Source organism: Harpia harpyja, chromosome 15, assembly GCF_026419915.1.
Source record: "Harpia harpyja isolate bHarHar1 chromosome 15, bHarHar1 primary haplotype, whole genome shotgun sequence".
In the NCBI taxonomy this organism is placed as follows: Eukaryota; Metazoa; Chordata; class Aves; order Accipitriformes; family Accipitridae; genus Harpia; species Harpia harpyja.
Window position 1 is genome coordinate 30,560,199 of NC_068954.1, and position 15,185 is coordinate 30,575,383.

A 15,185-nucleotide genomic window follows, 5' to 3' on the forward strand; every position below is an offset into this window, starting at 1 on the left:
TTGTTCGTTGGCTTTTTGGCATTGCCGAGATTTGTAATGCTGTTTGGAAATGAGTCACGTTTGGGCTGGAGCGGAGTTGAGGGTTTCAGAAGCTGCGGGGAGGAAAGAAACCCAGAACGTGTGTATCTTCAGCAAAACCGTTGAGAAATGTTATTTAAGGTTTAGTTACGGACCAAATCGGGGAGCGGTGGCTGGGAAGGCAGGCATGTGTATGCCTGGGGTTACGTGGGCAAATACCTCTTTGGTTTTCTCCCTGCAAGCGTGTTAAGACTCACCAGCTCTAATTTCTTTTAATTTGAGCTCCAGTTACGAGTCACTATCAAAAGCACCTTCTGATACAACGTGTTTGAAGGACACTTTGCATAATACACTTGTTATTGCACCGAAGGGGAAGATGGATGGGACATGTGTGGATGCGCCCGTTGTCTCGGCAGTGCTGTCCCTTGCCTCTGCTATCGTCCCCCCCGCCGCATGGCTCTCGGGAAGGCGCCGCGGCGGCTTCCAGCCTGGAAAATGCAGATTTGCTCGATAAAAAAATTGAGTCGTAAATAAGCTTCGGAAAGAGCGAGCGAACCCGGGGTGTCACGCTTGAGCTAATTCACAGAAACAGGTGGCTTTGGGTTGGTTTATTTGTTGGATGGTTTAAAGAGAGAGAAAAAAGGAAGGGGAAAAGGGCAGAAATCCTTTGCTGCAGCAGCAGCTCTTTCTAGAAACAAGCCCGATGCTGCGCGGCTCCTGGATGCATAAAAATCCTGCAGTACGGCCCGTGCAATGCCCTCAGCCTCCCAGTTTGTCGCAGTCTATTAGGAGAGGCGCAATCCATCCTCGGGTCTTTATGATTATTTGCTTTAACCCCATCCCTGCCTCTCCCCCCCCCCCCCCCCTCCACACTTTCCTCAATCTCGATGCTTGGGGCTGGTGCGGCCGTTCAAAGCAGCCCGCAGCGGCGATGCTGCACTTTTGTCCGGGTGTCAGCAACGGCCCCACGCACCCAGCCCTGCCTCCGTGCTCTCGCAGGGTGGATGTGAGCCCCCCCACCCAGCACATTCCTAAAGCCATCACGGGTGGGTTTTTATCGTGCTATTCTCCCGCAGGTGGAATTTCAGACGGCGTCTTTACGGCATGTGAAATGTATCCCCCCCTCCTCCGGTTTGACGGTGGTCGTGCTTCGGGCTGCTCCGTGCCATCGCAAAGAGCCACGGGCAGGGACGACGGGCAGCCGCCTCCGTCCTGCTCCATAAAGTCACGGCCTGAATTGCCAGGCGGGTGCCAGCTCTGTTGCACGCCATCCAAAAAAGTTGCCCGACCCCTAATAGCACCTAATTCATCCCTCCATTAGCCAGCAATAAAGCGGCGCATCTCACCGAGCGGGGCGGATTTGCATTTCCTAGGTCGGTTGCAGCCGCTGTGTGGCCCTGCCGCTTAAAAAAATGGATTATTAAAAATATTTGTCCCCCATTCCCCAGAAGCCCCATGTAATGGCTTTTTCATTTTGAGCAATGTGTTCACACACCGCTTCTCAAACAATCTGTCCCGCTCTGGTTTTGCTTAACGCTCGGCAGCGATTGTGTTACAGTTGCTCTCCGGGCGGCTCTCTCCCCCACCCTGCTGCAGGATGTACCCGTAAAACACAAAATGCATTTATTCACGATTTTCTAAATTGTTTCATTTCAGAGGTTTACAAACGAGGACCACCTGGCGGTTCATAAACACAAGCATGAGATGACATTGAAATTCGGCCCTGCTCGAACTGACTCAGTCATCATAGCAGGTATGCGGCGTTCAATCCAGGCCAGCTCTGAAAATGGTGCACATTAATATAGCATGACTGCAAGATTAATACCAGGGACCAGATGCACTGAAAAACGTCTCTACCTCCCATAAAAAGCTCTTGTGATCTGCATTTAATCAGGAGGAAAGGAAAGCCAGAGGCTTCCAAGTTTCTATTTTTTTTCTTTTTTTATGGTAGTATCAGGTTTTGTGGGGTTTGGGTGTTTTTTTTTTTTTTTTAGCTCTCTCACCCTTTTTATTAAGACTGGAAGATTTATGGACAAAAGGTCTTTCACGTTTCTGCATGTGCTTTGAGGACGATGAACAAAATCTGACAAACCCAGCTTCCTCTCCTCAGCCCAGGTGTCAATTTTCTTGAGCTTTTAGGCTAGCAGTTAATAAATTAAAACGCCATCGAGTGCACTGGCTACTGCCGAGAGTGCATTTGCAGAGCCCAAATGAGGCGCTCTGGCAGCGAGCGGTCAATGCAGCCTTTATAAGATTGGGGGAAAAAAAATACATATATTGTTGTCTGGCAGCAGATCATTGCCGGTTACAGATACTCTCCTGCCTTGTCAGTCCCCTTTCATTCAGGCTTCTTAAAAGGGCGTGAGGTTTGTGTTACCGCTGGATGAAAAGGCTGTTGCTGAGAACAAGAAGAGAGGAGGAAATGCTTTCTGACGCCTTTCTGAAGAGTTCATAAGGGGAAGCGAAGCGTCTGCTGCAAGAGCCTGGCACCCTTTTCCCAGGTTCATCTCCAGCCCAAATTTAGTGTTGAAGTAGGAAATAGTAATTCAGTTGGTTTCTTAAAGCCTTCAAGTTAACTCTAGCTGTGGGTAGGGTTGTAACAGAGCTCGTGCAGCCTTTGCTGGAAGGGCAAAAAGCTTCTCCGAGGGGAGGGCTTGCAGAGACGAAACAGGCTCCCAGCGGGAGAATTAATTTCAAATGGGATCAGGCTAATGGGAGTTGATGGTGAAGAATTTGGGGCAGGGGCTGAAAGAAACCTCAGATTCCTAAAGGTCGTTTTTACTTCAGTTCACCCCCTTTCTAAACAGGGTGCACAGCAGGAGGGTTAGCTTTTGCTTGATAAACCCAGGGCGTAAATTGCCTGGGCGGTGATGGGGGAGCAGAAATGGGGTACGGTCCTATCTCCAGCTGAAATCCCACCAGCTCTAACAGGGATGTGGCATTAAAAGTCCTCATCTTAGCTGCTCCCAGAGGTGTACATTCCTCCTGTGCATGGGTAAACTCTCACGGGTAAAACCGTGGGTGGAATGAACACTGTTGTTTTAGCACAAGGAACAGCAGCGAGGGCGGGTCTAAGCCCCCTCTCCTAGCTCCTCTGGGCTGATGCTCAGTGGGTCACTCTGGGGTAAGCCACAAAGCAAAAAAAAACCCAAACTTATTTAGCTGTGGTCAGTGCAAGACCAGCCTATTTAACACAGGCTTTCCTGGCAGAGATCTTGACGGCAGATAGAGCTGCTGGGGGGGTTGCGAGGGTTATAAAGCATGCTAGCTTTGAGCAGTGAGATCTAGGGCTGTATTGCCCTACGTTCCTAATGTCCTTTTTTTTTTTTTTCTTTTTTTTAAACCACCATTTTGTCTCTGGGTTTTCTTGTTCTCTCCCTCCCTCTTGCTTTGTGCCGAGTCTAGGGCAGCAGCCCGTGTGTTAATGAGCAGGAGGATTCAGTGTACATCTCTTGCCGTAACTCTGCGGTTAAGCTAAAGAGAGTCGTAAAGAATTGTTCTCTCTCTGCCGGTTTTAGCTGGCAGCAGAAAGACTTATTTAATGGGAACGTGCACTTCTGGGGTGATGCTGTGGGTGGAAGAGCTGCTGCAATTCTTGGAGGTACGAATTGGGGAAGGGTAAGACAAGAGACATTATATGGCTTTGCTTTGTGGCATTGTGAAAACTTCTGCTGGAGATTTGGGCCCCGGGCTGGCGTGCGCGACTTGGAAGGACATTTCTAAATGGGGAATGGTCCGAGAAGAGCCCTGAGAGCTGTTAAAGCACTGGAAAAACAGCCTCCTGCTGAGATCTTTAGTTGACAAAGTTTCTTGGTTTAATGAAGAGAGATTGGGGGGGAACTGAAGTGTGCTCAGAGGAGGCCTTTACTTTATTAACAAAACCAATAGGTAGGGTTTGAAGTCAGACTGGAAATAAAGTGTAGGTCTGTAACAGCAAGGTGAAGTAATTACTGGAGTCGCTTCCCGAAGGCTGTGGGAGACTCTCCACCACTGGCCGGTTTGAAATCAAATGGGATGTTTTCCGTAGACACTTCAGCTCGAGCACAGCTAGTGCGCTTGAACAGGGAGCATCCGTGCCAAACAGCCGATGTTTTATGCAGGAGGTCAGGCTAAACTATCCCAGGGATCCCCTTTGTGCTTAAAAATCTATGTAGTTTTCTGCCAGGTGCATTCTTTCAGTGTAACGTGTTTGTGCCGGGCTCCTGCTAGTACCTGGACTCCTGACCTAACGTCACGCAGAAAAACGAGGCTCGCTGGGAGCAGGGAGATTTCTTTCTGCTTTATAGCCTGGGTGATGGCCAGAGAGATCATGACTCAACGTGTTAATATGGTGGAAAACGGGCCCCAGAGGGATTGTTTTGGACAGTGGTGGTAATTATTAGCACTCCCACGTAGCCGTCTGTCCTAGGATGTGCATTAATGTACGGAGCCGGCACAGGAAGGGAAGCGACTCTGCCCAGCTCTATTCCACATCAGCGGTGGAGCTGCTTCAATCAGCCGTTTCCCCTCTCATCACTCCATATTTTTAAGATCTGCTGTTTAAGGGAGATCAAACCCCACTATTTTCCTTCCTTGCAGCAGCAATTCAGATGAGGACAGCAAAACCCTGGGGTGGGAGGGACAGGACACGACCCACAGGCAGGAATTTCACAGAAATCACTGCATGCATCTTGCTGCAATGATTTCTTTAAACAGCATTTACCAGAGAAACAAAATTAAGAAGAAATTATTTTCCCCATTCTGAATTGTCACTTTTTTTACAAACATGACATACACCTTAGCAGAAAAGCATCCAGACTTCCACAAAACAGAGGCCGCATTTGCTAGGGGTCCCCAGAGAGGACTAAGGTGATTAAAATGAATTTTCTAGCCTCTCTTTGACCGATGCTTGGTGTTACAACCCAAACAGATCAGACTCCAACCCCAACTCGGTTCTTGAAGAACTGCGAAGAAGTTGGACTCTTCAACGAACTGGCCAGCTCCTTTGAGCACGAGTTCAAGAAAGCCGCAGAAGATGACGAGAAAAAGGCAAGAGGCAAAGGCCACCGTTGCCGTAAAACTGAGCCGGGTGCATATTGTGGGGGCTGGAGGGGGGACGGTGCTGTTCTGATGAAAGGCATATGTTGTAGGGTAACTAAGTGTGGTCTCGGATTTAATATGCTGGCTTACATGGGACTTTATTTTTTTAACTTGGGTGACTTTGGCTGGCTATCCTGCAATCCGAGGCCTGGTGAGAGCAGATTTTAATGGTTTATTATTCCTTTGGCTTTTCACTTCAAAAAAGAAAAAAAGGCAGTACCCGAAATACCTTGCACCTTGGGAAGGAGATGCGGGAAAAGAGCAGGACTCTGTGCTCAGGATCTGAGCAAAAATTCACTCAGAGCCTCCTCAGGGATCAAGATCCTTGACGATGATGCCTTTAAGGTGCAATCAGCAGGGAAGGGACTGAGCTTAGCCGTGTGCCTTTAACATTTGAACAGTGTCACAGTACATGCAAATAGAGAGCCGGGCTCCGTGGAGGAGTGAGGCTTTTTCTAACAAAGAGCTCCCTCATATGCAAGCGCTATCGATTCAGGCTGCCCCTGCCAACCTCAGGAGCGCAAGGGTCTGAAGGACAACGGGATCTCGTCAGATAGCAGCTAATTAAGGACATTTCTCCCCCCCACACCACCTTTCCAGGATCTGAGGAGCAGCAGATGCATATTGGGCTCTTAGACTGGCACATACATTTACTAAATTGATATATGTATGTACATACGCTCACAGTCAGTGGCGCTGCTTGGAAATAAACTGCAGGAGCACAGCCACGTAAATCTTCACCGAGATGGGGAACGGAGGAATTCAGAATTAAAACTGAAAACTGTCTTTCACCCGCTCTCCTAATAACAGGGCTCTTTAAAGCATAAATTGATCTCTCTCATTGGTATGCTGCAGGGCCTTGTCAGGGCTGCGTGGCATTTTATGCTCTGAATTCCCTGCCTTTTGTTCTCTGCAGCCCAGACCCTGAGTGCTGGGAGAAGGTAGCTTTTCGTTTGTGGTTTCACATATAAATGGTTGAGCAGCCCACAGTCTAGCCAGTTGTTTTATATGTAAGACCACCCATCTCCTGGGCTGTGCTACCTAATAGCTGCAGCTATGATCCTTAGGCTGTTAGCTGTTTTCCTTTTTTGCTTTAGGATGACTGCAGTCTAAATATTTCCGCTGGCAGCCAGGCGAACGCAGCGGTGTGAAGCTTGGGATGGTTTTAGGCGTTAGGGAAAGCATTATCCCTCCTAGAAAATCTCTGCACAGGCGAGGTCCCCAGGCCCAGATGGCTTGTCACTCACCGAACCTGGCCAGAGCTGCCTCCTGCATTTCTGAGATGCTTTCAACATTTGGCCGCATCGAGCCCAGTTGCTGCTGTTATGTTTTGTCCTCCAGTTCCAAGGGTGGTCTCTACACCAGCATGTTAATTAAAAACATAGGCACAGCAGGCGCTTCCCTGGAGGCACTTTAAGTGGTTTGAAACTTTCCTGCATGTTAATCCCTTCTCCTTTGTGATTCCCAGTGCAACATCTCTGCTTAAGAGGGCAGGTAAACGGTTACTGCACTTACCACGAGCAAAGCCCCTGCGTAAATCAGCGCAGAGCCGAGGCGCTGGAGCCGCACCCCACTCGAGAGCAGCAAGAACATCTGTAGATGCCCGGATTTACCCTCTTGCCGCAATTTTCCCTCCCTTGAGAGGACTTAAAATGCAGCAAAGGAGGAGGTTTAGGTTAGATGCTAGGACGAACTGTCAGCAGTCGGGCGAGTGAAGGAAAGCGCTGGGATTGATTGTGGAGGGAGGGAGAGCAGGTTGGACAAACAGCTGTCAGGACTGATTTAGGGAGAGTTTCTCCTGCCCCAGACGGAGGGAGGGACCGGGTGATTTGCGAGGTCTGTTGGAGCCCAATTGAATGCAGCATCCTGCAGTCGGAGTCTCGCGCCGTTGCGTGCTCCTCCGGTGCTCCCTTACGCCATCTTCTCCCAGGTCTTGTCTTCCTCCAGGTCTGGGGAGGGGAGAGGTGGCCACTCAGTTTAGTCCTCCTCCCTTGTCACCCTGCCCTTTTCCCGTCCCCAGCAAGTCATTAACTGGTTAAAATGGGGCACGTGGCACTGCTGGAACCCAGGGTGGTGGCAAGTTGCCAGGTTCAGGCATATGGTTGGGTTTTATTTTAATGGGGCGCTCATAGATATTTAATAACTTGCATGGCTCTTTGTTTGCTTTTGATAATCGGGTAATAAAATAATTCAGGCTGATTTATACAATGCTTTACAGCTCTTCTGTGAATGAAAGTGCCTTCTGTAACTCGCAGGCATTTGGCTTTGTTACCTGTTCTCCTTAGCAGAGCCCTTTTATGAAAAAAAACCCCAAAACCTAACCCATGGAAAGAATTGTGCGTGTGTTACTGAGAAACCACAAAATGGTGCCATCTGGGGCAGAGACCATCCTTCCTAGGTCTCTGTCTCTGTTTGGATGGGGCTGGCGCGGCACGGCACCACTCTCTGCCTCGGGCTCCCAGATGCTACTTCAGTACAAATAAATAATAATAATTTGGCAAGAGCTCAGAGCTGTAGCTCTTCCTCTGGGAGCAGCCGAATGTTTCACAAACAATATGAGCTAATTGTCCTCTCAATCCATGGCTGGTTTTCCTGTAGAGTGCCGGAGCCCTGGACATGTCTCTGCCCTCCACCCCGGACATCAAGATAAAGGAGGAAGAGCCGGTGGAGGTGGACTCTTCCCCGCCAGACAGCCCTGCATCTAACCCACAGTCGCCACAGAACAAAGAGAAGGTAGGTCTCCCTGACCATGCCCTGTGGAGATGTTGGTTTCTCCTTCTCCGGCTGAGAACAAGTTTTTCTCCACTTGGGTGCCAAGGCCTGATTTGGGCTTGTGAGGTTCCCCTCATTTTAGAAAGAAAGATAAAAGCTTGTTCACTGAAATACACGTTTGCTGCCCTTAAGTCTCCATGTGGATTTGGCTAATGCAGAAAGCCTTGCTGTTCACCCTGGGAATGCTTTTCCGGCAGGGCAAAAGCGCCAGACAAGTAACGCATCTTCTCCGAGACCGGTTCCCTGTGTCCTGGTGGGGGCTGGCTTGTGATTCAGAGCAGATTAGTCCAGGTGACACATTCTTCATCTGAATAACTTCCCGCCCTAGAGGTGCTAGCTGGGGCTGGAGCGGTAGTTCGTAGAGGGGGATTATTTCCCAGAGGATGCTGCAGGAGTCTGAATTTCTGTGCCCCGCTCCCTGCACTGACATCAAATCAGTGTGGCTTTGGGTAAGTTGCTCCCCTCCGTGCCTCAGTTTCTGTGGCGAAGGTACCTTAATTTTCCCTAAATTGCTTTTAAGCCATCAGAAGGAAGAGACAGCCAGGCGATTATTAAGCTAATGAGTAACAGCATGTCTCCTTTTGTCTGTTGATCCTCTTCAGGAGATCACCTCCAAGCCTGTAATTATTTCTACACCTACTCCAGCCATCGTGCGTCCAGGCTCGCTGCCACTACACTTGGGTTATGATCCGCTCCACCCTACGCTGCCTTCCCCAACCTCTGTCATTACCCAGGCTCCCCCTTCCAACAGACAGCTTGGGTAAGTACAGAGGAGGGACATGAGTGCTGAGGTTTTTCTCCCGTACTGTCAGGCTTCCTGGGCAGTAATTAGGTACCTAAATAAGTTCCTTGATTGTCAGAACAACTGAGGTGCTGCGATTCCCGCTGCGGCTGCTTGGGCATAAGGGCCTCGTTGCAGCACTGTCTGCAAAAGCAGAATGGGGTGTAAGTGCAGAAAGCAGGAACTAATTGTCAAAGTGTAACGAAACGAGGCAAAACTCACTGCAGGGAAAAATTAAACCCAATCCCCAAACACGTTGACATGACACTCGCTGTCTACGATGGGAGCGTGGCCTGACTGGGGACTCCCAAGTTGCTTTTGCAGCCTGATGCGGTGGAGAGAGCTCAGTTAAGCTGGCAGTAGGAAATTGTCTGGATCTTTAATGGCTTTGGGATTTTCTCAGACAGCTGTTGCCTCTGAAGTGTAACCTCTTCTGCAACCTGCTGGCCTCCTTCATGGTCAGCTTCTGCCTCGGGAGCTGTTTGTTTCAGCAGATCTAATGACCTGCTCCTTTTTGCCCCTTTAACAATCTGGATCGGAGGCTCCAGAGCACTCGCTGCAGTGGTTATGAGCCTGCCACACTGTTAGGTAGCTCCAGCCCTGCACATAAAAGGAAGGAGCCTGAAGGATGCAGGAAACACATTACAATGAGCCCTCAGGAGGCGTATATTTAGCCCCACTTCTATTCTTTGGTGTCAGGGTGCTTCTTTTTTGCTGTGGTCCTGGCCTCTTTCTAATTACCCTCGTTTGAGGCTGGCTCCTTACATTAACCAGGCCATTTTTTTCGACTGTCAGTTCATATTTTTGTGTGTGTTTTTGCTTTGACCCTCTGGCACCATCAATCCAGACTTCCTGACAGAAAGTTTTAAATCCTGTCTTGAGGCATTAAGGGGTTAAGTGATTGTCCTGGGGTTTTGAAAAGGCATTATATTCCTTCTATAACCCCGCGCAAGCAGAGACTCATGGGGCTGTTTGGAACCAAGTCCCCTTGTGCTTGGAGGCATGAAAAAATCAGAACTGGAGTAAGCTAGACTTTAATACGATTTTATGTGCCCTTTGCAGTCCATGCAGGTAGATCCCTCCTACAGCGTGAGAGTTGAACACACTCTACGGAAAGGTTGGGCTGCAACTTTAACGAGGGTCCCTGTGTTAGGGCCACGGCGGCCGTGGTGGGGTTGTCAGCATGACAGAGATGGAGGGGAGTCTGTGACCTCCCTGTAGCTCGGCTTGTTAGGCTGGGATTTTCAAAGCAGCCTGGAGGATTTGGGATGCCCAATAGAAATGAATGAGAGTTGCGCATTCACGTTCCCAAGGCAGCCTTAAAAATTCCAGCCTGAGTTATTGGCACAATGAACTCCAACCTCTGACCCACGTCCCCTGCTTCCCCACCCTGCCGTTGCTCCATGCCAGCACAGCTTCCTCCAAGGATCCCAGGCAGCCCAGCCTCGTCCATCCCCTTCCCTGGGCTCGGCAGAGGAGGAGCAGCAAATTTTTTTTCTCCCTCCTGCAAAGTCAGGCTCCCAGCAGCTCTACTCTTCTCTTCCTGGCTCGTCTCTGCCTCCATGCTGTGCTGTCATGAACGGAGGAGGAGCGGGAGATCAGCTCTTGCTGGCAGGGACAGTTTCCTTCCTCTCCCCGTTGTCCGGAGTAGATCAGCTCCGGCTTTTCCTCTGCTCTCCTGGAAAGGCTGAGTCCAGAGGTTCAGAGCTGGAGCATGGTGAGGTTTATGACACTCTAAAATGGAGGCAGGGGGATGCGTGCCTGTTTGTCACCACATGCAGAAACACGGCCTTTTGCTGCAAAGTGATCTGCAATGGAAAAAGTTCTTGGTATTGTTAATTTGTCACAATTAGGCTTCAGCGCAATCGCCTCCTCCCCCAGCCTGCAGTGAGCGGGACCCTTTCTGTCTCCCAGAGCCATTGTCTGGGCAGACACAAGCCAGCCCTGCATCGACTCCATATTTAGGAGATTTTCTCTGGAGTCAGAGTCAGAAGTGCTTGTTAATGGGAAGCTAAATCTTTGCAAACCCTCTCGTGGGAGCTCAGCAGACGTGGCTCCCAGGCCAGGAAGTTACTGGTAGGCAGGAACAGATGCCCAGATCCCCCATCTGCCTAGTGCCAGGCTCAGCCTGGGAGGGCACTTTTAATCTCCTTGAGGAGGAGTTGCAGCAGCCCCTGGATGTGCTTTTCTGTCTATCCAGGTGGGCATCGTGTCTTGGGGCTTTGGCAGCTGTGGTGTATTTGGCCAGCCAGCGTACGCCTAGGAGTTAAACAGGGCACACCGTAATGCTGGCCATCAGTGTCGCTGCCAGCCCCAAGCGAGGAGCTGCAGCCTGGGTCTCCTCGGCGTGACATTGGCACGTGCTGGCTGCCACGCAGTGAGAGTGCGGAAGGCTGAGTTACCTTAACACGTGCTCAGCTAGGCTTTGCACCCACCCATTTAGAACGTGCCATTCAGAAATGGGACAATGAGACCAAATCCATGAACCAGAATTAATTCGTGCTTCTGCCCTTGAGCTCATGGGGCTGCCTGGACAGCATAAACTTGAAATAATCCATGAGAACTTTAATTGTTGTTTCTCCAGGTCTCCCACAGGTTCCCTTCCACTTGTCGTGCAGCTTGCAAACGGACAGACCATGCCCGTCCTCCCAGGCCCTCCCGTACAGATGCCTTCTGTTATATCGGTGAGAGAAACTTCCAACACAGCTCTGCGTGGCAGAGGAGGGGACAGTGTTTTTCCCCTGCCAAATATATGCAGACACTTCCATTTTGTAAAAATTAAAATATATCTCCCCCTCTGTGCAAGATATGACTGGAAGAGGAGGAGGAGGAGGAGGGGGCCCAGCTCTGGCAAGGTAGTAATAACATGTCGATCACACTAGAGGGCAATAAGTCTGGAAAAAAACAAAGCCTTGCCTGGACAGATGGCTCATGCCATTGATCCAGGGCTGGGAACTGTAGGATCCCTGATTAGCTGCTTCCATTTGGAACAGCGTGCCTCAATTGAAACCATTCGAGCTTGCAGAGAACATGTTGGTCTTTGCAGGCCAGGAAAGCCACCCTAACCTCGCCAGCGTGCTAAAGAGCTGTTTGAATATCAGCCTTGCGGGTTGTGCTTTTTGCATACGGAGAATATTCCGTGGTGCAGAACTCACGAGCAGATTTGCCTGGTGGGTGGCTTGTACCTCTTCCGAGCGCTTCAGTTCCCGACCAAGCAGCCCGTGTGAATCCTGTCTGTCCTGCTGGGCATGTCTTCTGGGTTTTGAGTGAGTAATGGCCAAAACCTTCTGCCTCAGGTAACAGGAATGTTGACATCAAAGTAGGCAGACAGCAGGCAGCTTGGCATAGCTTGTGGGCACGGAAACATCTTCACACCTTCCTGATAGCTTGAAACATGACTTGCGTTTGTAGTAGAGCTTTGCAACAGCGTACCTGAGTGGCTTATAAAAGCAAGCGCAAACTCTGGTTTTTCCCCTCTTTGGTGAGGGACAAAGCTCTCCATGTTTAGGAGGGGATGCTGTGACTTACCCTTGGTGTTGCGGCAGCTTTGCAATAAGAGCCGGGCAGAGAACCGTAGGGGATCTTGTACCCTCCCTCTCCATCCACTCTCGTGTACTGGTGGGGAAAAGCCCTCTGGGAGGGAAGGGAAGGAGGGAGGCTTTAGGGCTGCCCTCCTCCCTGTCCTCAGCGCTAGGCTGGTATGGCTGGGTGATTCCGAAACAGCCACCGTGGCCACCAAAGGAGTGGCTGCTGGCCTTCAGTGACAGCAGGCATAATTGATGGCAGTAGTTAAACGCTGAACGTTTGTCAAGATTTATAAATGTGCTTGGTCAGGGAATTATTACAGAGCCGCTTCGCAGAGCGCACTTGTGAAAGCACCTCAGCTTCCATAACCCAAGCGTTGCTTCCTCCCCGATAGCTGGCTCGGCCTATGTCCATGGTGCCGAACATTCCTGGTATTCCTGGGCCACCCATCAACAGCAGCGGGTCCATTTCACCATCAGGACTTCCAGTGCACTCTGAAGCCAAAATGGTAAGGGTCCGAATACATGCCGGGGAGGGTGTCACATCCACAGCATTGTTCCTCAGTCTTCACTAGCTCCTCCAGAAGAGACTCCATCTGGAGGCTTTTTCCCTGCAGCCTTCACGAAGAGCCACTGCTTCTCCGAAATCAAGCGCAGCCATCGGAGCGCCTGCCCACACCGAGAGCAGGTGTTACAAATGCTGCCACCAGGAATATTAGACTAATCAGCACTGCGGCTCTGGCAGGCAGAGCAGGCACACTATTGTCAAGACAAACCTCAGCCCTATCCTAAACACGGCTGTTTTGTAAAGCTGGTGCTTCTAGTTCCAAGATAACAGATGGGTTGGAGGTGGGCTTGAGGAAGGCAGAGCCAAGAGGAGAGATGTTGTGCTGTAATCCAAGGATCCTGGTAATGGTTTTCATGTAGGCCCCTTTAACTAAAAGTTTGCGAAAGAATTTTCCTCTCTTGGCTCTTCGTGGCTCAAATTAGGTGCACGCAGAGGGGGGAAGGCAAACCTAAGTTTGCAGAGAGCAGTAAAACCCCTGGGTTTTTTTGGCTGAGACAGGGTAGAGGTGTTTGCAAACCCACCTCTTACGGTGGTGCTGCTCACCGTTGCTGGTGTGTTGTCACTGCTCCCATCGTACCTTGTTGAGGTATCTGCAGGATTCATGGGCAGATCAGAGCTACAAGTGGGGTGAGAGATCTTAAACTCTGTTCGAGGCATGAAACAGCCATCCTGCCCTGCTGGCATGCGTCTGGCTGCCCAGAGAAGGAACTTGCAAGACCTGGTCTCGATCATGCATAGGTCCTACTCCATCCCAGAAGGACCCCTCTGCGGGTGCTCAAGGACAGTTGGGCTCCACAGCCTGTTCAGTCCATGGTCTTTCTGCAGAGCCTGCCAGCTGGGGAGTGGATCGGTGCCAGTTGCAGTAGCAATTTTGGGATGCGGACACCTGCCTGCTTGAGCCTAAGTTGGAAGCCACTGTCTGTCTTTGGGTAGGCCAGATGGTGATGGCTTTCTGTTGGATTTGAATCAGCCGCAGTCCCTGAAGAGCCCGTTCCCCAGCGGCCTGGCTCCTTGAATGATGGAGGAGCTGGTTAAAGCCTTAACAGCATGGAGAACAGGTCCACTGACGTCCTTTTTTCTCCTTTAACAGAGGCTGAAGGCCAGCTTGACAGCATCTTCCTCACTGAATGGCAGCAGCTTGGTGGTGGGCTCAGCCAGCACAATGGTGACCGCACGTCCAGAGCAGAGTCAGATACTTGTCCAGCACCCTGACGCCCCTTCCCCAGCTCAGCCACAGGTCTGCTGCTGCTTAGCCCGCAAAGCTGGGCTGGAGATGCTGGGGGTTTCTGGGCCTTGGGGAAAGAGAAGGAAAACCTTGTGGCTTCCTGGTGTGCAGAATGGGTTAAAAACCCTGTTTTTTCAGTGCCGCTTCAGCACTAATGGTCTCAAACACCACCAGGCAGAAAACTTCAGCAACATGTTAATTTGCTTGACGAGGTCTGGAGTTCTGAAAGAATATTTTGCTTCTTCTCCCTGCTCAATTACTGGGGTTAAACGCTCCCCTCTTAGGCAATCAACTCCACTGGCTCCTGCCAGCTAACCAAATGCCAGCCTTCCATCAGGATCGCCACCTGCTCCGTCAGTTAGATAGGCTTCCAAAAGTTTAATATCCATATGCTGCCTGACAGCGAGTACCGAAGTGTAACTGCACTCCCCAATTGTGGCAGTGTAATTACAGAGCCCTCGCAGAAGCACCAGCAAGCCTGTGTCTGCAGGACTGTTTGCCCTCGCTGACTTTTCCTTTGTTCTCCTGAATTAAAACCAGGGAATGTGCAGCGTTAGAAAATCGTTTGTACCAGTTGCCTCTGAGAGTTTGTTTAGCTGAACATATTCAGGGAAAATTCAACCCAAATTAATTTTTAAAGCAAATTGCCCACTCAAAAACTGTAATTTGTTTGTGCTCCACAAGTTACTGAAACCAAATGGAGACGGTGCTTTGACTCTGCGTGGTTATGTGCGTCAGAGCGGGATCGAGCACTTGCAGCCCTGCAGTTGGAAGTTACCCTCCGTCAGCTGATACGTGGTCACTGGCCGTGTGGGAATCTCCTAAGTCATTGCAGCATGAAGTGCTTTTTAAAGTCTCTTAAGTGAAATTAAAAGGAAGGCTGTTTCCTCTGCGTTGCCCGTGGTCATTTACCACATTAGCTCCTTGGTACGGAGGGGAGGAAACTTCTGCTGATGGTTACGTGCCATTAGCTGACTGTAGGAGTTTGGGTTTTAACTAAATTCCCCTGACATTCACAAGTTCACCAGGTTCAGGATCTCAGAGAGTTCATGTGGATTCACACCTGAAGTTTGCAGGGCACTTCAGACTCAGCTGAGAAAGGGCTGCCAGAAATGCCTGTGAAAGGGGCTTTGTCCCCAGCTCCCCCGTTGCAGTCAGGGCTGCCCTTGGTCCATCCCCGCAGTGTGTAGTTCTGGCTGCTCTGCAAAAGCAAATCCC

At 50.3% G+C, this 15,185-nt stretch overlaps 1 protein-coding gene across 7 annotated transcripts in view; it reads left to right on the plus strand.

The window, feature by feature from the left end:
- The window catches only part of LOC128152032 (cyclic AMP-dependent transcription factor ATF-7), a 69,877-nt gene that overhangs the window by 44,984 nt on the left and 9,708 nt on the right, over window positions 1-15,185 (plus strand). For all 7 annotated transcript variants that reach the window (XM_052809988.1, XM_052809987.1, XM_052809990.1 and 4 more), the window contains 7 exons: window positions 1,675-1,771; window positions 4,928-5,046; window positions 7,696-7,830; window positions 8,472-8,629; window positions 11,235-11,334; window positions 12,570-12,683; window positions 13,833-13,979. In XM_052809988.1, coding sequence (XP_052665948.1) covers window positions 1,675-1,771; window positions 4,928-5,046; window positions 7,696-7,830; window positions 8,472-8,629; window positions 11,235-11,334; window positions 12,570-12,683; window positions 13,833-13,979 — 870 coding nt within the window. The remainder of the gene's footprint in view (window positions 1-1,674; window positions 1,772-4,927; window positions 5,047-7,695; window positions 7,831-8,471; window positions 8,630-11,234; window positions 11,335-12,569; window positions 12,684-13,832; window positions 13,980-15,185) is intronic.